The sequence below is a fragment of the Phalacrocorax aristotelis genome, chromosome 21 (assembly GCF_949628215.1).
Source record: "Phalacrocorax aristotelis chromosome 21, bGulAri2.1, whole genome shotgun sequence".
Lineage (NCBI taxonomy): Eukaryota > Metazoa > Chordata > Aves > Suliformes > Phalacrocoracidae > Phalacrocorax > Phalacrocorax aristotelis.
The window spans coordinates 69,415-93,287 of record NC_134296.1 but is presented as its reverse complement, the minus strand read 5'-3'; the positions used below and the strand labels follow the sequence as shown (position 1 = coordinate 93,287).

Here is a 23,873-nt window from a genome sequence, read left to right as displayed (position 1 = left end):
GGAAGTTGGACAAGTGGATATGGGGGTGTAAATGGTGGTGCTGAATCACAGAATCACTAAGGTTGGAAAAGACCTCTAGGATCATTAAGTCCAAGCTCCGACCCAACACCACCATGTCTCCTAAACCATGCCCTGAAGGGCCACATCTGCACGTCTTTTAAATACCTCCAGGGATGGTGACTCCACCACCTCTCTGAGCAGCCTGTTCCAATGCCTGACCGCTCTTGCAGTAAAGAAGTAGTTCCTAATATCCGATCTAAACCTCCCCTGATGCAGCGTGAAGCCATCTCCCCTCGTTCTATCGCTAGTAATAGAAAGTGAAGGGGGGCCGGAATTTCAGTGCTGTAGCAGGAAGAACTAGGAGACAGGGGGCAGTGCTACAAGCACCCTTAAGGCAGGCCGTGGGTCCGACAGGAGGGTGGGTACGGGTTGAAGTACCCTTCTCAGTAGCAGGCTGATGGGCTTGGAAGGAGATGGCTCTAATGTATGGGGAAGATGCGGCAAAGGTGGCGAAGGTATTGGAAACTGTTGTGGAGAATCATGACCCAGAGTGGAAGGAGATACAGGTGGTCTTGAATATGTTGTTGAGAGATGAGGAGCAGAGGCTGTTGTGGCTGAGGCTGGGGAAGAAGCAGAGAGGGTTCACGCTCAGGATGCACAGGCAGGAAGGCTGGAGGATCATTCTTGCCACCACCGATCTGAATCGGCACCTGAGCAGTCAGGCACAAAGGTTATTGTGAACTGAATATCAGAGGTTGATATTGTGAGGGGCCTCTAGGCAAGAATGCACTCAAGGACGTAATCTCTGCGAGCATGACGGGGATGCAAACGACCTAGCAGCTGGCGCCAGTCGAAACCAAGACAGAAGGAACTATGGACATCTCCATCTAGATAAGAGTCACAACACCCGGTGAAACCGACACACCTTGCCACACACTGTGACAAGATTACTTGATGGGCCAACTCACGACCATATGTGGAAAAAGGACTCAGAGTTCATGGAAAGGACAGAAAAAACACCCCTTCAGCAAAGCACTAGGGACCACCCGATACCTCTTGAGGGGCTTCTGAGGGACTTAAAACGCACGGGTAATTAGGAAGCAAGTGTTAGAATTAGTTCCAGGAAAGCTAATGCATATGTATATAACCGAGCAATCTAAGCTTTGTCTATCACGCCTTGCGGTATGCACACTAGGAGGAATTATCCCCTGTGCGTCTGGCACCATAATAAAGAATGCCCGCTTCTTCATACTACATTGGTGTTACGGAGTTTTATTCCCGATTTCGGTCACGCCATGGCAGCCGGGCAGACTGCAGGGCGGGTTGTGGGGCGAGCAATAAGCCTTGGGCCAGCTCTTCGGGGCTCCCAGGGCCAGGCCTTGGGAGCCCTGCTTTCCTGGAAGTGGCTAAGGGGAAGTAGTGTATTAATTCCTTGTTTTGCTTTGCCTGTGAGCACAGCTTTTGCCTTACCTGTTATGCTGTCTTTATCTCAACGCACAAGTTTTCTCACTCTTACTCTTCCAAGCCTCTTCCCCATCCCTCCAGGGCAGAGAGATCAAGCAACGTAGCAGCCTACTGGTGTTAAACTACAACATCCATACGAGGTAACTACAGCCTTTGATCCATGAAGTATCCCTAACCTCAAACACCGAGCTGGTGACCGGCTCAAGATTTGGTAACTATGGTACCCTAAAATCGATGCACGTGTAGCCAAACCCTCATTTAGAGCAGCCTGGGGTGGCCTCATTTCTTGCGATTACCCAGAAATGGCCCCTATAGCAAACCTACCCTCAAATCATAGGAAAATTCTGAATTGCATCAACAGAATCAACCTAAGGCTGGTCCTAACCCATTGTGACGGATGTGCTCGACCCCTTGACCAGACTGGTGGTGTGTGGAATAATCGCTGGAGGTGACTTAGACGCTGAGCTTATGTTTTTAGAAAAGGTACAGCGCTGAAGAAGCTTTCAGGGTGAAATGCAGCTGACGTGCGAGGAAGCCGTTCCATGAAAGTTCCCTGGTAACCTTAGATGTCAGCAATGCCAGGAGAACTTGGCGTACTGACTCTGAGAGGAGTTGTCCGGAAGGTGGAGCGGTGTGGGGGCATCGCGGCCGGGCTCTGTGATAAACGGGAACTCCAGGTACCATGGAGCTGGTACGCTGCACATTTGCGACCCTGGGCCAACGGTCCGTCATGCTTTTGACTAAATGCTGTCCTTTTGGTGAACTTTGCTCACTATAATATCATTCTAATACCAAAACACACCTCCATCCCAAAAGTTACCCGCCTCTAAGGTGCGGCCACCCCTCACTGGGCACGCGCTTTGAATTTTTCTAGCCTACATCTTTAAAAGCAAAGCGAGGAAATTTTACGCCAGCCATAATAAAGGGATGTATGACTAGAGTCACTCAAGCTCCACCTGAAAGATAAAGAATAGTATGAAATTTGTGAAGAGAAAGAGGGTGTCAGGGAAGATACCATCGCGTACCACTCTGACTTCTGGGACCAGTCGATGGGCTGAGCTTCTCTTACCCCGCGGTGGGATGCCTTTGGGTAAGATTGGAAACCTCTACAGAGTCACTTTAAATCTCTAACGTATTAGAGTTGCTTTGCTTCATAGTAGAGTTGCTTCATATTTGTTTAGCATACTTGTAGCCCAGCAGTGTACTCATATCCTCGGTATTTATGTGCGTCTTGTAACCAGCAATCTTATCACCGGTGACCCAAAGAACCTGTGTATCTGTCGCTTTAATAAATCGCACTATTCATTGATCTAGCCGTGATGGTTCTCACTGAACGTGAGCAGGCCGGGCATCTGCCAGATTAGTTACTGACAACAAATACTCTGATGAGTGGTTGCTTCTACAACCCTTAGAAAATAAACCGTCTGAGACTAAGACTGGACCTAGCCGCACCTAGACTCCTCTCGGAGGAGGATTTTAGAAAGCAAGGGGGTCCTGTCTGAACCTTGCCACTCCTCAGACTCCTACTATTAATGCAACAGTGGTGGTTTGGTGCAGGCTGCGGAGAAGGTAAAGGCCTGAGCCGTAGCCGGGCCCACGAACTCCTCTAGTTTCAATCTGTTCTCTAAAAACCCACGAAGCAGCAGACTGCCACCGTAGGGCATCAGTGCATATGAGCTTGGAACACCCATCACGTGATTGACACATCAAGAGCAGGTGCCTTGCCTAAGGATCATTTATCATTTATCAGGAAGAAAGCTGTGGGTACAAGGAGTCTCACGCATACCTTGTCCATCGCACGCGATTTGGCTACGAGCCAACCACTTTATCCCATAAATATGACAGCCTAAGTGAGCCACCTTTGAGCTCTCCTGGTTAGGCAGCGTGGATGTGTGGTGGTGATCTCCCCTTGAGCTGGGACACCTCTCAGGGTTGCCGCTCAAGGCAGAGAGACCTTTCACCAAGGGCAGAGATTTGGAAAGCAGCTGATATCACACAAAACCTTGTAGTATGATGACTTTGATTTTGTCCTGGTAACTTTGATTGTGTGTTGAATTGATGCTAATGAAACGTTACGTAAACTTTGCATGTTCCATCCCTTAGACATAAAACGTTGTCCAAGTCTGAGACTAAGGTTGGACCTAGGCCACACCTAAGCTCCATCAGGAGTTTAGCCAGCAAGGGGTTCTGCTCTGAACCTCATGACTCAATGGGAGGGTCTTCCTTGCCCTTTTGCATCCATGGTCTCTCTGTGAATCATTTTAACTCCAGTGTAACTCATGTTTCCTTTATATGTTTCTTCCATGCAGTAATTAATAGAGTGAACTTGCCATCGAACTTTGTGAAGTCGCACTTTCACAATATCTTCTTAAAACCAATTTTGCTAATACCTTTGACGGTGATTCTTTAAGTCATCTAAAAAACTCCATTCACAACGCCCAGAGGTAACTCTCTTTTAATTATAAACTCAGTCTTGTATGTTACTGTAAATGTGGCTCTTGGGTTTTTTACAGCCTTTACTCATACGCAAATCCCAGCTCAAGTCCTATGGCAACCATAAGCACAATCTCCATGCTATTGCTAAATTTCTTTCCTGCAGCAACTCTGTCCCTGACTTCTGACCTTTGGACTATTGAGCTGGGGTTTGCCGGATTGTCTGTGGCATGCACGTGCCCCAGCCTTGCAGGGCTGGTGAAATAGGTACTGGCATCCTCTAGGAACTCTCTTTGCCTTTTGGCCCACATCCTTATTGACAGAGGTGGGGAACAATGGGTAAGGAACTGTATCTGGCAAAGTTTACCACAGTCCTAGAGCTGAAAGGAGAACTGAGGAGTCCTGGCTCCCAGCACCTGCTCCAACTCCCTAAATTCCCCTCCCCTCCCATAGCTCTCCCTTTGTTTCCTTCCCCTTCCCACAGCTCCCTAGACCGAGCTCATCAGAATTGTCATTGATCCATCTCTTTCGTGCCCAGCTTTCTTCACGCAGGGCTCTCAAAGACTAACCAAGTTTGGTTTTATAACCATTTCAATCATTCTCTAACTCCTGAAGTGACATCACGTATTGCCTTTCCAGGTATGGCTGGAGAGTCAATTGCAAGGGCAAAGACCCGACTTCCTGTGTCAAGGGTTGCTAAATCACTCCAGAAGCAGCAGCAGTTTCCTCCGGATCACCAATGGTGAAGAGTGAGGGTGTGTGGAGTGGAGGCTAGGGAAAAAAGGTGGCTGTGGGGAATTAAAAGCAGCATATTATTAAGGTAGAAAGGGTGCTGGCTATTGTTAACTCTACGAGGACTTTGCGGTACTGCAATGCAAGTAGAGAACTTAAAGGCTGACGACTTAGGAGAGACAAAGCTTAGCAGAAGGCCATTACAGGTGGAATTTCAGCCATTTAGTTGCATAATCCGCTCTCAAGATTTTGTTTTCCTGACTAAGAGGGCTTACCAACGATGAGGGTTTCTCTCTTTTTTGTCTCTTTCTCTCTTCTCCTTCGTCTCCCCCTTGCTCCCATCCTCGTTTCCTCCCTCCCTTACCTTCTTTCCTTCTTTTGTTCTTTCTTATCTGAGTGTAGAAATTAGGAAAATTAATGAATTAGTTATAAGACCTGCATAACTGCAGTTGCCTTATAACGAGGGCTGAGTCACTGACTGAGGTGGGCAGTACAGCCGGCTGACAGAGAGAGACAGCTATGCTGAAACGTGACCTCGCTCCTTAAATTTATGTGAGCATCTGCTCCCGGCTGCTGTGAGAGAGGGCACCGAAATGTATGGACTTCTGTCCTGAATACGGCTTTTCTTACCATCCTTTGAGGCACCAGACCAAACGCAGTCTACGGAAGATGCAGACAGCATCTCTGTGAGGAAGTAATGGATTGGAAAGCCAGTTAGGAGAGGGAAATGCTTTGCCATTTAGGTCACAAGTCCTTTTTCTAAGCGAAGGCTGAATCCAGGAACAGTACACGAATGGAAGGTGGCAATACCGAAACCGTGTTTGCTTCTGTGCTGGTTCTGGCTGAGAAGGGGTTAATTCTCTTCACTGCGGTGCCTGTGGTGGTCGGGGACCTTTCCAGCTTCCCGCGCTCTGCCGCGTCGGCGGGAGGCTGGGCGGGGCGGGGCCACGCCCGGGGCAGCTGACCCCGACTGGCCAATGGCATGTTCATTCCATACCATGTGACACCATGACCAGTATATTAAGGGCGGGGGGGCAGCTGCGGCTCGGGGAGGCGCGGCGTCGGGTCGGCGGGCAGCGAGCGGCGAGCGGCTGCGTCGCCTGTGGTTTGTTTCGGTGGTTCGTCCCCCCACCCCCCCGGGTTTCGCGCCTCTCGTTGTTTTCCTTTCCATTGCTTTGTTGTTGTTGTTGGTTTTATTTCAATTATTAAACTGTTCTTATCTCAACCCACGAGCGTTACCCTTCTGATTCTCTCCCCCATCCCACCGGTGGGGGAGTGAGCGAGCGACTGCGTGGGGCTGAGTTGCCAGCTAAACCACGACAGCAAGTGTAGAAAGATCTGGTTAAAATATTGTGAAAAATGATCAGCGAACATTCTTGCAATTCTTCTGTTTGGATTTACAAGGGGCCTGCTCAGACTCAAAGGATGATCATATCTCGTGAGGATGTTGGCAAACAGAAGGCTTAATGAAATGTATCAAGCACGCATGGGGCTGCTGTGGCGCCCTGTGCTCTCACGGAAGAGGATTTTTGTGCGCTTCTCAACACAGTTACAAAGACGTGGAGAAAACCATTTTCCTTCCAAATGTTTTTATTCCATACACGATAGAACACTACTTCTGCACTCCCCGGCCATTCTCTTACTTCATCCCTTCTCACTGACAAACTTGGTGTTTTCTAAACATTTCTGAATTCCAAAGAGGTTGGTTGTGCTCTTTCCCCACTCACTCCCTTTCGCTCAAATCTTTGGCTTTTGGTGGGAGAAGAGGCAAACACCTTCCCTGTAAAATTGATGTGATCGAAAAAGGGAACATAAGTCAGACTTTTTTTTTCCTTTTTTTTTTTTTTTTTTTTGTCTGCGAAGGCATTCAGCATGCAACAAGGAATTGGATTTTAGGTGTTTCTGTATTGTTTATGACGATACAGATTTGTCCCACTGTTCTAACACTGGGGTTTGGGTGGATATCAAATAAACAAATCTCAGGGAAATTTAAAAAAGCAATTCTGTCTCCTCAGGACCACCTTGTCACAGCACACGGTGACCTACAGGGCCACCGCTTGCTAAAACAAATATGCTAACGCTGTGGTTGTGTGGCCTTGAGAAACCTGCATCTTTTTAAAAAATTGAAAGCCACTAGATACTGGCTTCTAGACCTTTCAGAAACATTCTCCTAGATTACAACACGGATAGGTGTTCTTTCTCGCCGAAGGTGCCTGGATTACTACTTGCAGATCACCGATATTTTGCACACGCCCATGAGTCAGTACGGACAGAAAGTAGTTTGTGTTCTCACATGGCTCAGCATAACAGGGCTTCTTCTCTGTGGCTTAACCGTCTTAATCACCTGGGTCCAGCAGACAGAAATTTTCATTCGGGGCGTTTATCTCTGCGCCTCAAAGAAACCTGTAGCATTGATGACGCAGATACTTGTCTTCTTGCACCTTAGGGAAGGCTGCTTCTTTACGGATGAATGTAAAGTACAGCTCCTGAGAAATACAGGTACGTGATTTTATTATAGTGAGAGGAAAGAAACGTGATCATTCCGTTCTATACATGTTTTTCCTTTTTAACTGACCCCATGTGAAAGAACCTGTAGGAAGCTGCCTTATCTTCCTCTATAAAGACGCTGTTCTGAACTTGGGTATTACCCCAAAAGCCCAAATACAATCAGGGGCAAGAAACGAGAACCTCACAACACAAGGTTTTTTTGCGGTAAAATTAGCTGAGCAAAATGCTATTTCTGACGGGCACTGCTGCGTTCTGGTAAAAAGCTGTTTATAAGCAGCGAGGTGCAGTTGCTTTTCTTCACTTTGCTCGCCGCATCATTTAAATTTTATCTCAGGTAAGTTGTGCAGTGTCTGTCGTACGTTACAGCTGTACTGCGGTTCTCGCTGTGCTACAGCCCCCGGCAGCTGAACAGCCCTTCCAGCGCAGCAACGCCAAGGCCTGCGCTGCGGTTGCCTGCGCCCGCGTCGGTCTTAAGGATTTAGATACTACCCAGCAGTAACAGAATGTCGGCCCCAAGCGCGTGGCCTCTTTCACGGCCACGCTTCCTAAGCAAGTGACGGTTCAGTGAGGATGATTCAAGTGAAACTGTGTAGCCTTTCCTTAAGAATGACTTAAAGCATCCTGTTTATTTCAAATCCAGTACATTTAAACCCATCAGCGTATACACACTTAACCAGATTTGCGGCAAGAACAGCTGAGAAGGAGGGATTTTTGTGAGATTTTGTTTTTTAACTTGGACAGGCCCTTCTTTCAGTGCTGGCAGGGTGCGCTTTCCCGGACTTCTTGGGGAAGTCGCTCAGCGCTGGTGAGGCTGCGCCTGGAGCGCAGCGTCCAGTGCTGTGATCCCCGTGTCCAGGACACGGACATACTGGAGACGGTCCAAGGGTGGGCCACGGCGATGATGAAGGGTCTGGAGCGTGAGGCTGAGAGAGCGGGGACTGTTCAGCCTGTTGAAGGCTCAGGGGGATCTCATCAACGTGCATGAACAGGAACTCCTGGTATGGAAGCAGAGGGAGCCACGCACTCTGCAGTGGTGCCCACCGACAGGCCAAGAGGCAATGGGCACAAATGAAAACACACGAAATCCCACCCGAACACAAGAAAACATACTTTCTGGTTTGTTTTGGGTTTTTTATTCTTTACTCTGAGGGTGGGTCAAACACTGGCACAGGCTGCCCAGAGAGGTTGTGGAGTCTCCATCCTTGGAGACAGTCAAAACCCAACTGGACATGGGCCTGGGACGTGGGCTCTGGGTGGCCCTGCTTGAGCAGGGGGCATGCACTGGGTGACCTCCAGAAGTCCCTTCCCAACTGAACCCTCTGTGAAATTATGTACAGCTACACACCAAAACGCCCCTGCTTCACTACAGACCCCGTCACCCACCCTCCGAATATAGTGCTGGACGGTACAAATCCTGTCACCAGGTGTGACGTCTACATGGCTCAGAGAGTGCTTCATGGCTGTAAACCGCCGTCTTATTTACCTGCGGGAAGATTAATACTGTGACATGCTGGACAAGTATTTGCTGTATTGAAAAAGACACCAAAGCTCCCCAACATGCCCCCAACCCCTTCCCCAGACCCAAAATCCAGGCCCAGAAAAGAGCATTGTTTTCCATTGCTCGGTGCCAGCCAGCGTTACGCATATTTGTTCATTCAGAGTCTCAGAAAGGCATTCCCGCCCGGCACGGATGGCATCTGCCAGAGCCCAGCGTTGGTAACTAACGTTACCCCGAAAGGCGGGTTCGTCCGCCTGACGTGCAGAACACCAAACTCCACACAGGGCGGAGTCGTTTTATTTGATGAATTTTTGTGCAAAGATGGGTGCTAGGTGGTAACCCACAAAGCTGCACCCCACCCCGAGGAACTGCAAGGCATTTGTACAGTTAAATGTGTCAGTCACAGCTAATATTCACACGCCTCAACTAATAATTGGTTCATTGCTTTCTCGCCTCGATGTAAAGGTACAGCTCGCTTTTAATTCACCGCGCGTGCTCAGGGAGTAAGGGGCTTGCTTACTAGAGACAGGGGGCGGTTGCCGGCGTATGGGCCTGATTTTTACTGCTATATCGAGGGTAGCTCCCGTACAGGGCACTTTGCTTTAGTTCTTGTCAGCATCCCAATCAGTTGTTCTCCTTGACTATACACTTTATCGCCCCGTTCTCAGCGGCTTCTGCGCCGGGACGTTTGCTTCCATCAGTGTCTCAGCTCTCCTCAAGGCTAGAGTCGTAGAACAAGGGCTTCCCTGTCTCTCAGTTCCCGACTCCGGCCGCCAAAGTCTGTGTGCCGGGCTCACGGAGATCACTCTTAGGGCTTACGGAAAATTCCCCAAATTCCGTCTTCTTCAGGATACCGCTAACGGCGCAGTCGAAGCAAGAGCGTTACTTAGGAAGGAAAGGGCTCATTTCCGAGGGCAGCGCCGTCGCCCCCCTTCCCTGGGCTGAGCCCCTCCCCAGAGCCGTGGCGCCCGCTGCGGCGCGCCCGCTTCCGGGCGGGGTCCTTCCGCGCAGCGGGCCGCCGAGTCCCGCCCGCCGGGTCCCGCCCGAGCGCGCCGGCGCGGGTCAGGCGAACGCCACCGGCAGCCCTAGCGGGGCCCTGCCGGGCGCTCCGCCCTTCCGGCGCGGGCGGCGGCCGAGGTCGGTGCTGCGCGCGGCGCGGCGCGGCGCGGCGGGGAGGGGCCCGGCCCGGCCCGGCCGGAGCGGCGGCGCCGGAGCCCTGGGGCGGCGCGGGGGCTCCGGCGCGGGGGCTCCGGCTCGGCCGCTCCGCGCCCTGCGCTGCGCTGCGCTGCGGTGGGCCCGGGTCGGGCAGTGCGGCCGAGCCCGCCTGGGTCGGGCCGGGCGCCGGGGGACCCCTGGTCAGCGGCGAGCTGGGGTTCGCCTCGGGCTCATCGGGGGTTTTCCTTCGCTCCGTCGGGAGGGCTCGGGCAGGCCGGGAAGGAGGGCGGGAACGTGCCCGCGGTCCGGGCAGGCGGAGGAAGATCCGTCTCCGAGCAGGCACGTGCTGCTGCGGCGTTGCCCGAAATGCTCCCGGGCTGGAAACCCTCCGAGCTGGCCCTGACCCACCCGGCTGGCATCTGCTCGAGGGCAGGAAGGCTCTGCAGAGGGACCTGGACAGGCTGGATCGACGGGCCGAGGCCAACTGGACGAGGTTTAACAAGGGCAAGTGCCCGGTCCTGCCCTTGGGTCACACCAACCCCAGGCAAGGCTCCAGGCTTGGGGCAGAGCGGCTGGAACGTGCCCGGCGGAGAAGGCGCTTGAGGTGCTGGAGCGTGTCCAGAGAAGGGCAACGGAGCTGGGGAAGGGTCTGGAGAGCAAGCGTGCTGGGGAGTGGCTGAGGGAGCTGGGGGGGGCTTAGCCTGGAGAAGAGGAGGCTGAGGAAGAGAGACCTTATCGCTCTGTGCAGCTGCCCAAAAGGGGGCTGTAGTGAGGGGGGGGTAGCCCTCTTTCCCAGGTTACAAGCAATAGGACGAGAGGAAATGGCCTCAAGTTGTGCCAGGGGAGGTTTCGATTGGATAATAGGAGAAACGTCTTTACCGCAAGAGCGGTCAGGCATTGGAAGAGGCTGCCCAGAGAGGTGGGGGAGTCGCCATCCCTGGGGTATTTAAAAGACCTGTAGATGCGGTGCTTGGGGACGTGGTTTAAGTGGTGGCCTTGGCAGTGCTCGGTTAACGGTTGGACTTGATGATCTTAAAGCTCCTTTTGAACCTGAACTTATGTTTTATTGGTGCTTTTTAAAGGTCATGCCATGAAAGGGCGCACTAAGAAAACCTGATGCCCTGAGCACGTTACTTCTGGAGAAACGCTTGGCCTCTGCAGCTTTGTGTGGGACACTGAAAGGCAGTTGTGTGAGTATGAGCTAACTTCAGCACAGCTGTGCTTTTTTTAGGTGTGACAACCCTTATTCCCATGGTGAGTGTTAGGGTGTGGGTGCGAGCTCCCCAGCTGCTCCTCTCTTGCCCTGCCATCCCCCGTGACGTACAAAGGTTAGTTCCCCATGGTCCGTGGTGGGTCTTGGCATGTATTATCTGAGTATAAACCTGAAGACGGTCAGTTTAGCTCTAGAATTACTCTGAGACCTGGGAACAAAGTACTTGTTGCTTCTCTGTCTGCAAGGAGGCTGCAGCTGTATTTCCACGTGTCTCCCTTGAAGGCCACTGTCCTGAATGTGGGCGCAGCACTGCCCTGTTCTTCTTTGGGTTGATGAACACGGCAACTAGCAGCATCAGGCGGAGGCAGAGGTTACCAGACGTAGCCCCCAGTAATTGCATTGCAGTTCCAGGAGGCAGAAAGCGTCAATAGCTGCTTATGTCTGGAGGGGGGAAAAGCTGGCAGTCGTGTTTAGTGCCCGCAAGGCAGCTGGAGGCACTATTGCTTACGATTGTTGTTGCCGTGCGGAAAAGACATGGCTTAAAGTGCTGCATCGAGAAAGTAATGCTTACGGGTAGCAGAGGTAAACAATAGAGGAAGGGGAGATAGATATACGCGCGTATGAGAATTGCCTTCCTAGTGCAGCTGCTGGTGGTGGCAGCTTTGGCCCTTGCCGGTAAGTTTCGTTAAATGTTAGAGTTGTTACTTTTGAGACTCGTGGGGATTTGAGCGTTTGTCTGGGCGCTAAGGTAATAGCCGCTGATCTAGAGTGAATTGGTGCCTTACTACTTGCACATGTTTACCTTGGCATTGAGCTTGGTACTTTTAGAGCAGAAAATAGAGGGGAGGAGGGAAGTGTAGTAGCGTAGGCGTGTGTACTGCAGGTCGTGTCCGTGCGTGGTTCGCACATCCCGAGTGGTTGATGGGTTGGGAAGCATGTGATGCCCTGCAGGCTTTGTAAGGGTTAACTAAGGCATTTTCCTTGCTCTGGTTTGATGCTGCGCTTATCTGATGAAGGACTAAAATAATGCCCCGCTTAGGGACGCAGTCCGTTGGAGTCTTTGAGGGCAGGCAGTGTTTCCTGGGGCAGACAGCAGTGGATCTCGTGGGATGGCTGCACCGAATGGAGATGGACGAAGTTCTGGCATTCCTCAAACCCTGACAGCGCGAATGTGGTGGAATAAGTGCCGGCGCAGGTCCTGATCCTCGTCTTCTGTCGACCCTCAGCACGTCCAGGTAAAGGTAACAGGGTAGTTGTTGAGACAGCGCCTTTGAGTCAGTGATTGTGATGATTGCGGGCTTAGGAACCAGGTGCTGTTGGATACCAACGGCAAAAACTATTTTGGTGTGTTACCGAGGAAAAAAAACATAATGCAACGGGCAAAGGTTTACGGTTCCTCTTCTCAAGAAGTTGTCGAATTTGGGAACGTCGTGCTTTTTCAGTTGCTTGACTGGTGATGTTGTCTGTATTCTTCACGAATTTTGCACAGTCTTCTCTAAATATGTCCTAGCTGCAGGCTTTACTGGAATTTGTAGGTAGTCACGTTTGGAGTTTACGAATGCTTCTTGGTGTATGTTGAGGTGAAAGATGCGTACGGCCAGAGGATGAGTAAAGGTTTGGATTTTATAGGTACTGGTACGGACAGAAATAATATTAGTGAGTATTAAAGTAATTGTGTAATGACGACATGACCTGTACGTTCACGTAATACCTATAGTTTTTGTGTGTAGTGTGTTTACACTTCAGTACTACACAAAAGAAAGGTTGTAGTCGGGTCTTATGTTCCTCACGTCTGCTTTTTTTTTTTTTGCCTCCGTATCACTCACAAATTATACCAGTCTGAGCACTGTATTTATTTGGTGGGTACTTTCCCGCTGAGAAGCAGCACTTAGTCTCAATCTTATTGTTCACCACAGCTATCTCCAGGGTAGCTGAAATTTCTCAGCATCTGCTCTGCCTGTTATATTTCTTCTCGAGTAAACTGTGGTGAAAAACAGTACCCGAAAGGCTCCAGTGCTTCCAGACAAGTGCTTGGTTGCTCGCGTAATGTGTTTCTAGTCCCATCTCAAGTAATGCCTTAACGGTGTTATCTTATTTATTTGTAGCGTCCCATTTTGGGAAGAAAGTGTGTTGGATTTCAAACCCTTGGGCAGGACAGGAGGAGGTGGCCTTCTCGGGTCAGTGATGAGTGTTGGCATGTATTATCTGATGTAAAGGTGATGTCTGTCACCACTTTAGCTCTAGAATTACTCTGAGACCTGGGAAACTCCAGTTTCCTTAGACTGTGACCGTGGCGCTTTTTCAACCTGGAATCAAATGCCTGTCACGTTCTAAGGCAGCGTAAGGAGAAGGGGGCGCAATTTGAGCTTCCTTCCGTTTACGCGCTAGGGAGGTATAGTTGTTAGTTTAATACTTGGATGTTACTAGGAGGTGCTCTCACGTTAACTGATCGCAGCTCTGGGTACTCAAAGCTGAACAGTGTTGGCAAATGCTGATGTAGAGGTTTGGTGGTAAATGTAACCCGCCTGTCTTAATGAGCATGCATATTCTTAATTCACAAACACGGTTTAGTCCCACCTACGCATCCAGAATGTTTGAAGGGTCATGTCACATCTTCCTTTGATCACAGTCAACAGTCATGTGTTCAGACTTGTTTTTTGAGGGGGGAAAAAAAAGGTAGATAATATATTTGTGTGTTGGGCTTGTAGGTTCCATTTTGCATTTTTGTAAGACTTGAATTTTAGCTGGCGACTGTAAGATTCCAGCTGACTGTAGGGACGGAAAGTTAAAGTTGTTAGCGTTTTTCAGGGTTGGCCCGAGAATATTCCTTCATTTCAGCTGTTTCTTCTATTATGCTCTTTATAATAAATTCTCAACTACTGTTTTTACAGGTGACATGAGCTAGGAGAAAAAACATAAAGCCAGCTGGGGCCCAAGACCAGCACTGTTGTGTTCATAAGACATTGTGTCCCAGGAGCGAACTGGCTCACGTCAGTGCTACCTCAGAAATCTTTGTATTCGCTACTCAGACCTCGATTTTTCCTCACTGTGCAGTTTGCGTCTATTCGTAGAATGTCCTGAGCTGGAAGAGACCCACAAGGACCGTCAAGTCCAGCTCCCATCCCTGCACAGGACAAGCCCAAATTCACACCGTGCCTCTGAGGGCGTTGTTCAAGTGCTGCTTGAATATCGCCAGGCTTGGTGCCGTGGCGGCCTCCCTGGGGAGCCTGTTCCGGGGCTCCACCACCCTCTGGGGGAAGAACCAGTTCTTCTCCTTAACTATACACTTTATTGCCCAGTTCTCTGCGGCTTCTGAGGTGGGATGTTTGCTTTGATCAGTCTCTTAGCTCTCCTCAAGGAAATAGTGGTAAAACAAGTGCTTCTCTATCTCTCAGTTCCCGACTCTGGCCATCAAATTCTGTTTTGCCAAGCTCACGTAGTTCGTTCTTGTGGCTCAGCGGAGAATTCCAAAACGACCATTTTCTTCAGGATATCACTACATTGATGTTACGGAGTTTTGTTCCTGATTTTGGTGACACTGCGGCAGCCGGGCAGATGGCAGGCCCGGGTTGCGGGTCGAGCAACAAGCCTTGGGCCAGCTCTTCGGGGCTCCCAGGCTTCGGAGCTCCTCCCTCACTGTCCCGGTAGTGGGGCCGCAGGAGCGGAGGGAACAATTTGGCCTAGCACCTTCCCGGCACCCAGGCTGTTGCCAAGTTTCTGTCGAACGGGTGTCGAGAGCCTGTGTGACTGGCCTGTCGGAAACCCCGTTCCTCAGCCCGTGCGCGTCCCCGTTCTAGATCTCGCTGCTCTCTGTTGGGGGTCCTTCTGTGTCACATTGGTTACTGTCGACGGGGAAGTTTTGAGCGTTTCGCCCCTCGTTATTCTGTTCTGCCCTTGCCAATTTGAGCTCCCTGACCCGTGTTCCCTTCTGACGGACCACCGCCTCTGGGCTTCCCAGAAAGGCTGTCTGGTTCCGCAGCCCTTGGGGTGCTGCCATCGTGGGCTCCACCATCTAACGCTAAGGCTAGGCTCTTCGCTCCCACAGGCGCTGCCTTTTGCAACCCTTTGTTTCTCCGTCCTGCAGTTGCTGTCATGGACATGGCATCCTGGGGTATAGCGCCTTCTCCATCAAGGATGTCCCAGTCAGCCACGTTCTCTGTTGACTCGGAAAGCCCATCTGGAGCATTCCAGGGACAGGAACCGCTCCCACAGGAGCCCCCTTCCAGAGCTGGATGAGGGAAGCCCGTCCCTACCCAGAGGATCACGCCCAATGCCGCCCTGACCCGTGAGTGTGAGAGCTGCCCAGCCTGCCGCAAGCCCCTCAGGCACCCTTTGCTGCCAGGGCCCTCCTGTCATCAACGGCACTGGCAGCTCTGCTGCCTGGACGGCCCGCTGCGCTGGCGGGTCCATGGGCCCAGGCAAGCCTGGGGCTGCCCAGGGGGAAGTGGGCGCCTTGTGCTCCCCTGCTAAAGCGGCTGGCATGGCTGTGTAGCTGGAGCCCTGCACTGCCCCAGCACGGCTTGGCCCTGCACCGGCGTGGGGCTCCCAGCGGGCAGTGAGGTGGGACTTGGCGGGGCCGTGCTCCATACAGCCTGTGACCCCGTGCTGCCAGGCTGGGAGCCTGGTACGGGCCGTGCTGCCCAGAGCCCTCAGCGCAGCCTGTGCCCCTCTGCTCCTGGGCCCTCCAGGCCACTGCAAGACAAGGAAGGAGGACGCTCACACTGCCATTTCAAATGAGGGAAGCGGAGGCAGAACCAGCAGGGGCAAGAAAACAAACAGTCCTTGCTAACCAGATGTACCGCTGGGCGCCTGACAGCACATTCCGGTCTACTGGCCCTTTTCCTTCTTGGCCCGCAAAAGGGTTCCGAGAGGAGAACCGCTGCTGGAAGCGGCTGTCTCGTGGGGCAAGAGCAAAGCCCCCTTTCCAGCACCCTTTCTGGTTTCCCGGGGGTGCCCAGGAGAGATGGAACCCTGCCCGGCAGGCCAGGCCAGGCAGCCGCCTGGCACGGGAGCGTGGCAGGGTTCAGCGCGCCCACAGGCACGGGCTCCCAGCGCCTGGGACGGCAGCAGCCGCTCTGCCCCTCCCGGCTCAGCCCTGGGGAGCCCCAGTGTGACGTCAGAGCCACCACTGTGAGCTCAGAGCTGGCCACCCGCACAGCCCTGTGGCGCGTGGGGCAGGAGCCCACAGATGTGTGTGGCTGTTGCCCGGGCAGGTGCGCTCCTGCTGAGAGGCGGCAGGCACGTGGCTGCTACTGGAGCTGGTTTTGCCTGGGCAGGCCACGCTTGCTGGGGCTGAGGGGGAAGAGCTGAGCGGGGAGCCTGCCTTGGCCCAGAGATGGCGAGGAGAAAGGCCCCCCAGGGAAGACACCAAGGGGCCTCCAAAGGCTCCGTTGGGATTAATGCCAGACAAGAGCTGGCAGGGGAGGCAGCGGGGCCGAGCTGCTGCCAGGCCAGCGGGTACGAAGTGGGCTGCTCCTGCCTGGGGCGTCAGGTTCGGGCGGAGTAGCAGGGCCGTGGCCCAATGTAGTCAGTGGCGTCAGAAGCCAGTGTGCAGCAGGGGCCTTTGGGGAGGGGGTAGCCTTGTGCTGCAGGGGTCAGAGCCCACCCTGATGCACAGGCAGATGTTGCTGCACAGGGAGGCCAGCCCCTGGGACCTGACACTGCCCCCCCCTTGGGATGCTGAGGCGGGGTCCTGCCTGGCTGTGGTGGGGCAGCTGTGCGGGGAGGAGAGGGGTCGGGAGAACGCCAGTGACCAGGGAGGAGGGGTGTGGCCCATGGTGGGGGACGGCCCACGGTGGGGGACAGCAGCCTGTGCCCTCTCCCCAGACGGCCACCGAGAGCTGTCTGCGAAGGGGCAGTTGGTGCCAGGGAGCAGGGAGTGACGGGCTCAGAATAGGGCTGTCCTGCCGGGTGGGCTGGGGCAGCCCGTCCTCTGACAAGGGCCTCTGCTCAGCCTGCTCCTGCCCGCCTCGGCTCCCGTGGCGTGGCGATGGTGGGCAACCAGCATTTGTCTTTTTCCTCCCACAGGAACCCGTGCGTGGAGGTGGAGCTGGTGACGGTCCCTTCCACCTCGGCTCCCTGCTCTGCCACGCAAGGGCCTGCCAAGTGGCGCAACAAGGCCACAGGAATTGCAAGTAAGCTCAGCACTGCTGCTTGCTGTGAAGTCCCCTGGGGTGAACTTGGAGAGCTGCGCTGTGCCAGAGCTCTGGCCAAATGTCACGAGAGGCAGGAGAAGTGCAGGCTGCCCCAGGGAGGGAGGGAGTGCGTAGGACTGGGTGCCCGCCTTCCCGCAGGGAGCTCAAACACGTGTGGCTGGGCATCCTAGAGAAGAGACCTCAAGAGACAGGCCTAACTTTTCTCTTGCTTTTTTGCCCAGGGGCGGTCCTCAGCCTGGCTTGGCATCCGGCAGGTGCCCTTGTCTCCCTGTGGAGACATCTGCTGAGCACACGCATCTTTGCCAGGTACGTACTACCTGTTTCTGCTGTGGTGGGGGACGGGGGGAGAAGGGGGATGTCCCTTCCCCCAAGCAAGGGGGAGAGCAGAGGGTGTTCCCCACCCAGCAGCCCGGGGCTCCCGCTCGTGCGCCAAAGTTTGTGCGGTGCCCGTTCTCGGGGAGAGCCAAGAGCAAAGCCCCTTGGCAGCCCCACTCCCAGGCGTTTGCCGGAGCCCCAGAACCCTCCCGGAGATGTAGTAGGACAAACCGCCGTGTAGCCAGAAGCTCAGGAGCACAGCCAAGCCTCCGCAGGGCAAGGGTCTTCCCCAGCTCTGGCAAGAGACCACACAGGTCTGGAAGGAAAGCCAGACAAGGCCCCTGCGCTTCCCAGCTGTGCGGAGAAACACCCCTAAGAGCAATCTGTGTGACTGCAAGTGAGAACAGGCCTGCTCTCTCAGCCAAGAGAGAGCAAGGTCCACACCAGAAGAACTACTGAAAAGCAGTCCTCATTTGCTCAACCCCTCTACTTCCCTGCATGATTTTCATTCCCTTTCGGAAGGTGCTCCTGGAGCCCTTCGTTTGGGGAAGATCTGCCGGCAGCGTTGAATGGTGTGGAAAGGCGTGCAAAGCAATGGCTTTAGGGCCTGAGGAGGGAAATCCACGGGTGAGGGGGTTTGCCCAAGACTTGCAGTACTGACACCCAAAGGACTCTCTTCTAGGCAAAAGATGGGCCCGCAGAGCAAGAGGTTCCTGAAAGTCTTCTTCCTGTGGCTCCCAGTGGCTCTGGGTGAGTTTTCATGAGCAAACACAGCCTGGCTGTGCTGGATGCCAGCTTTCCTTTTGGGCCAGTATGTGTGAAACGCCCGTGGTGCGGGTGCGTCCTGAGGAGGTCCTTGACTGGCACTGGCGTTTGGACTACCGGTAAGACTGGTAGCCTCCCAGCCGTGCTGCTGCTCTGGCCACTGGGCCAAATGGCTTGCTTAGTCTGCAAGTCTGCGAGAGAAGGGCGTAGCTCTTTCCAAGCCTGAGCTGGGGATTCCCAGACGGGAGGGGCCGTGCAGGGGGACCCATGGAGAGGTACCTCTCCTAGCCCATGCAGCCCAGCCTCGGTGCTCACCGAAGCAGTGAGGGGAAATGGGGAGTAGCTCTGGGGCACCGAGCACACCTGAAGGCCACGGCTACGCAGTCCCCTCAAGCCTGGGCTGATGACTCCCGGTCAGAGGCGCGTCCTCTCTCTGCACCCCACGTTCCCCACCTCCTCAGCTCACCTGCTGCCCAGCCCCAGGGCACCAGGCAGGCGACAACGCAGCTGCAGGGATGGCTAGCAACTCCGCTAAAATAACCGTCTCTCGGTGATGTGAATTGCAGCTGGTGCTTACTGCGCGACCTCGCTGCCGGTGTGGACAACGCAGGCAAAGGGACTGATAGAGGTCAGTGACTCGTTGCTGGCAGTGGCTGGAGGAATCACAGGCTGTGCTGCTGCCACGCAGGCTGACCCAAAGAAGCGGCAGCTTGTGCCTTCCTAGGGAAGCCTCTCCTGGGAAGCCGCGGCAACTCTGGTAGCAGATGCTCTAACGGAGCATTTTTCCCTCCCAGGAGCTGACACGTGTGTCGTCGGCAAACCTGAAGATGCTGTGGTAAGAGAGGTTTCCTGAGCTGGAACTGGTTCTGTGCAGAAGCGTCAGCCGACCTCGTGCTACCTGCACTCACTTTCCTAACAGCCAGGGCTCCCGTACTTCCCTCCTGCCTTTGCCTTTTGCTCAGCCTGGTGCGGAAGGGAAGCACTGGCAAAGCAGGGAAAGCACACGTGTCTCTCTCTCCTCTTGCTGAGCTCAGACGCTCCCCAGAGGCAATGGGCCGCTCTCTGACCAGATCGGCTTTCCTGTCGTGCAGGAACTTGCCCGTTTTGGCGGCGGAGGAAACCCAAAAGACACGCTTTCTGCTGGAGGAGGTGGCTCGGCTGAGGGCACAGATCCGCAGTTTGAAGGTGATCCTGCATTTTGGGGAGGGAGGCTTGGCTGGGCAGAACCCCTGAGAACATTTTCTTCAGGGTTCTTGGTGGGGTCAGACTGCTGACTGCAGCAACCCAGCCTTTGCCCCAGCAGCTTGCTGGGTGAGCTTCTGCACTGCACAGGCCCCTCTCCAGCCCCAGCAAAATGAGGCCGCTTCAGGCAGCAGAGGACTCCTGAGAGCCTTTCCTAGGTGCGCCGGTGCCTCTGGCTCCTCTGAGCAGGCTCCTGAGGCGGTGGTGGCACCCAGGCACACGTACAGTGCCAGCCATGGCTTACAGGGCCTGAGCCTCTCTCCCACCTGACTTGGAGAGCACAGAGGGTGTGGACGGTGGTGTGGGGACCCACATCAGCACACCTTGGGGTCATGGCCATGGCCATGGCCACAGATAATCTTCCTAGTCCTCACGGCTCACGCCAGCAGCAGAGAGTCTTGCAGCTCTGTGGACAAGGCTTGCCTTGCCTTGCCTTCCTGACACTGACCCTTTGCCTCTGCGGGCACTAGGAGCCACGCTGCACTGCCTGCTGATGTGGTCCTTTTCTGTGTTGATTTCTGGCGTTCCCAGGAAGCTCAGGAAGTGAACCAGGCAGCGTCCAAGAAGGCTTTGGGTGCCTACGTCGAGATGTCTGACTGGGCCCTGGAAAGCTCTGGTATGGACACAAGCAGCCCAGTCCTTGTCCTGCGCTTGCCTCTAGCACTCCCCAAAGGAGCCCGTGCTCCAGGCGCTGCTCTCCAAAATGGGGCAGCTTAAATCCTTCACGGGGTCCAAGAGCAAGGCTGTGGCAGAGTGGGTCGCTCAGACTCCCTCCCAGTCAAGCCCTCGGCCTCCGCACAGGTGCCCCTGGCGCTGCCCCCGCACGTCTTCCTGTGCTGATGGAGGGGCTCTGCTCCTCTGCGCTGCATTTGCAAAGGGAATGGCTGGGCCGTCCTTTGCTGCTCATGCTCCAAGCTCTCAGCTTTGGTCTGCTGTCATGCTCGTGGGCGCCTGCAGGCTCCCAGAGCCCTCAGACCTTCTCCTCGTGGTGCTGTGAGAGAAGCACTCACCAGGGATGGGGCTGCCGTCATTGCTCTGTGCAGCTGGGCACCCCCCCGCCCCCAGCGTGGTGATGAGGACAGGACTGACAGACGTGGAGCTGGACGGCGGCGTCACAAATACTGCCTGAGCACCAGCTCCCTCCTAGTCTGCGCCTCTAGCAGTCATCTGCTCTCCCTTCCTTACAGGTGCCACCATTGACAGGCAGAGAACTTCCGAGACCTATGACTGCCAAGAGAATTGGGGCTGCAGGGTTTTATGGTTCTTCCGCGCTGCCAAGCCTCCTGAGACTATTTTGCAGGTATCGTAGCAGAAATCTTCAGGGAAGGTGTCCTTCCTTCCTGAGAAGTTGGGGACTGACCTCAGGGGCTCTCCCCTCAGGCCAGTGGTACTGGTCAAGCCCACCGTGCTGCTCAGGTTCCGGACACCAAAGCTCTCACACAGGGCTGGGCTTGCTAGAGATCCGTGGTTCCCCTGGCGAGGTGAACAGAGGTGAACTGCTGCATCTTGCCCACAGTCCTCTGCCACAGCTGGGTGAAAGCCTTCCTCCCTGGCGACCCTGGTTCCACACTCACCCCTAATGGTGCCTTTTTGCGGGCGGAAGGTGGCGGGTGCCCTGCAGAGCCGCTGGGCAGGGACGTGTTTCTGCGCGGGCCTGACTAGGATGCTTTCGTAACCACTCTTCTCCTCTGCTCCCTAATACTGAGACCCCCTTTGTCAGGCAGGGCAGGGGGCCTCCTACTTCTGTCCAGTTCCTCACAGGCGCCTCATTTTCAAGCTGAAATAGGCCCCACAGACATGCTGGCGCCTATGCTTCGAGCTACATGGGCAGTGGTGTTGGCCCCAGTGCTCTCTCACACTTCATTGCTGTCGCGTTCTGGTTGCAGGCGGATGTTTCCCCAGGAAACTGCTGGCCTTTCCAAGGGCATCAGGGCCAGGTGGTCATCAGGTTGCCAGCACGAGTCCATCTGACTGCCGTCACTGTGCAGCACATCTCCAAAGACGTGTCTCCATCTGGGACCGTCATCAGTGCCCCCAGAGACGTCGCTGTCTTTGTAAGTCTCTGCTGGGCGCTTCTGGCGGGCATCTGACCCTGGGGCAAAGCCAGGACAGGGCCCTGCTTGCTTTTGTGCATCTTCTGGGGTTTGTGTCCTGATCTCTCGCGAGCACTGCAGTGCCCTCGCGGGACGCTTCAGGGGCTCGAGAGGTTTCATCCCTCTTAAGGTTTGTTCTGGCCAAGCACCTCTGGGTTCTTGACCAAATCTCAAAGCGGAGACTGAGCTCCACCATACGCGGTGCTAGGCTGCTGCTTGAGCCCCAGGAGAGGGTGGGTGGATAACAGGGCTGAGCCAGCGCGTACCTTGCCTCTCTGTCAGGATGAGTCTGAGCGGCTCTCCTTGTGCTTTGCCCCTGAGGGAGTGGATGCGGACGGAGAAGAGGAAACTCTCCTTGGGACGTTCACGTACAACGTGGCAAAAGAGGCTATTCAGACCTTCCCTCTGAAGGTACGCTCCACGCACGGGGACGAGATGCCAGGGAGCACAGCAGGTTTGCCTGCAAGTCCATGGAGGAAGGGCACGCATGCTTTCTTTTCTCCCTGGGCAGAGGGGCCCGGGCCGCCGTCATGAGAGAGAGACCTGCGGGCTTGGGAGGGCTGAGTAGCACGCGGTGGTGGTAGCAAGAGGGTAGCAAGGGCAGGGTCAGGCCCGTAGGAGCATGAGTCCCGAGAGATCCCTGGCTGCGCCCGGTGCCTTCAGCAGAGGCAGCTGCACGTGCGCCCACTCCACGCAAGCAGCGTCTTTGTGCCGTGGAGAAACAGGGCGGCCTGGTGGCGAGAGGCGTCGGGCAGCACCGTCGCTCCATGCTGCGGCCTGCTGGCAGGCTGGACAGTGTCCTCTCCTCCCACCATAGCACGCCCCTTCTCCCGCGGCGCTCTCACGCCTGCCAGGGGGAGAGCAGGCACAGCAGGCAGCGGGAGCTCGGCGGGGTTGCACACCAGGTGCCCCACGCGGAGGAGCGCCTCCCCGGCCTCCCTGTCAGCACAGAGCAAGCAGCAGCGGGAAGGGGCAGAGGGAAGGGAGACCGAGCCCCAGCTGGGCCGGCATGCAAAGACGGGGTGATTGCACTGCCGCTCTTAACACCCCCGTTTCCTTTTCCCACTCTTCTTCACAGAACGCGCCGCTTCCCAGAGCCTTTCCGTCTATCAAACTTCTTGTGAAGAGCAACTGGGGAAACCCAGCGTACACCTGCATTTATCGAGTGCAGGTTCATGGGAAGATGGCACAACCGGAAAGCCCCAGGTGAAACCAGAGAGAAAAAAAAAGTCAAACATGAGAAAGAAGAAGAAGGGGAGGAAGAACAAATAAATCTAAAAGATGTGGCAATTGAGATGGCTGTAGAACTGTAGAAGATTTGTCTCCAAAGTGGGGTGCTCAAGACGTTCCACGCTGTGGGAGGGGAATTCGGGAGCGTGTGGAAAATGTTACAACTTCTATGCAATTTTTTTCTTAAAAACGAGGAAGATAGGAAGCATTCCCAAGACTGAATCTAGAGAGGGGAGGCCCAGCCTGTCAGCGCTCCTCCCGCCGCCCCTGGAGGCTCCGCAAGTGGCCCCAGCCCAGGGCAGGCCGAAGGGCCCGGCTTCAGTTCACAAGAGGGCGACTGGCCCCGCCCGCCGGCCCGCGCGGGCTCTGCAGGAGCTCCCCCAGGCGCCCGCCCACCCTCTTCCCGGCTTCTCAGCCAATGGCGCCCGCCAGGCGGGGACAGGCAGGGCCCCCCGCCAACCACCGCAGCGCCCCTTCTCTGGCCCCGCCCCGCTGCGGCCGCGTGCCGACGGACGAGCACGTTGCTACGGGCGCGCCCGGAGCGCCAGCCAGGGCCCCGGGTTCGAGTCCCGCCGCTGGGTTCGAGGCCCGGCGAGAGGTCAAGGAATGAGGCGCTTGCTGGCGTGAATGCCTCACGTACCAGCCAAAGGGCTGCCCGCGCAGGAGGGGAAAGGTTGTTTAATTGGAAATTGTAGTTATAATTTGGTTTTAAGTACCGGTGCTTGTAATAGTTGTTTTGGTCAGTTATTAAGAGAAGAAGAACTTTGCCAAGGATGTTTTCTTGTTGGGGGGGTCCGAGTCCCCTGCCTGGTTTGGAAAGGGCTTCGAGTCCCCGAAGTTGACCAAGCGGGTTAGAGTCCCACTGAATGGGGTTTGAGTCCCCAGTTTGGCTACTTGTCTTGACTGGTCTCTGAATTTTGGCGTGGTTATCAGAATATGGATTTATTTTTGCATGTTCGGATCAGATAGTTGTCTTGGAAGTCACATTTAACATGGGTGGGGAATCGTCTAAAGGCAACGTCTTAAAGAAGTCACCTCTAGGGCGTTGACTGAAGCATTGGAAGGGGGGT

General features: G+C 54.7%; 1 protein-coding gene, 1 long non-coding RNA gene and 2 other non-coding genes across 6 annotated transcripts; 3 read left to right on the top strand and 1 right to left on the bottom strand.

Annotated features, from left to right (window-relative positions):
- Positions 1–7,732: 7,732 nt before the first annotated feature.
- LOC142067366 (uncharacterized) lies at positions 7,733–9,779 on the bottom strand. Its single transcript, XR_012664006.1, has 2 exons — positions 9,156–9,779; positions 7,733–8,620 (listed from the first exon to the last, which is right to left on the bottom strand). It is a non-coding gene; the product is annotated as an uncharacterized LOC142067366 (long non-coding RNA).
- A 41-nt stretch (positions 9,780–9,820) lies between these two features.
- Positions 9,821–23,767, top strand: LOC142067364 (SUN domain-containing protein 5-like). 3 transcript variants are annotated; one of them, XM_075115931.1, is made up of 15 exons: positions 9,821–10,394; positions 10,873–10,980; positions 12,043–12,238; positions 15,088–15,288; positions 17,031–17,137; positions 17,380–17,464; positions 18,156–18,223; positions 18,805–18,866; positions 19,033–19,073; positions 19,330–19,423; positions 20,012–20,096; positions 20,668–20,780; positions 21,367–21,534; positions 21,895–21,984; positions 22,652–23,767. In XM_075115931.1, exons 4-15 carry the CDS (start codon positions 15,236–15,238, stop codon positions 22,781–22,783), a joined length of 1,098 nt encoding a protein of 365 aa, XP_074972032.1. In that variant the 5' UTR covers positions 9,821–10,394; positions 10,873–10,980; positions 12,043–12,238; positions 15,088–15,235; the 3' UTR covers positions 22,784–23,767. The 3 variants fall into 3 exon arrangements, 1 of the variants encoding a protein (XP_074972032.1); XR_012664004.1 differs by lacking the exons at positions 15,088–15,288; positions 17,380–17,464; positions 18,156–18,223; ... (6 more) ...; positions 21,895–21,984; positions 22,652–23,767 and having other exon boundaries at positions 9,847–10,334; positions 17,031–17,146; XR_012664005.1 differs by lacking the exons at positions 15,088–15,288; positions 17,031–17,137; positions 17,380–17,464; ... (7 more) ...; positions 21,895–21,984; positions 22,652–23,767 and adding an exon at positions 13,109–14,712 and having other exon boundaries at positions 9,847–10,334.
- Positions 11,132–11,214, top strand: LOC142067423 (small nucleolar RNA SNORD45). The gene has a single exon (XR_012664035.1). It is a non-coding gene; the product is annotated as a small nucleolar RNA SNORD45 (small nucleolar RNA).
- LOC142067428 (small nucleolar RNA SNORD45) lies at positions 13,180–13,264 on the top strand. The gene has a single exon (XR_012664040.1). It is a non-coding gene; the product is annotated as a small nucleolar RNA SNORD45 (small nucleolar RNA).
- Positions 23,768–23,873: the final 106 nt, after the last annotated feature.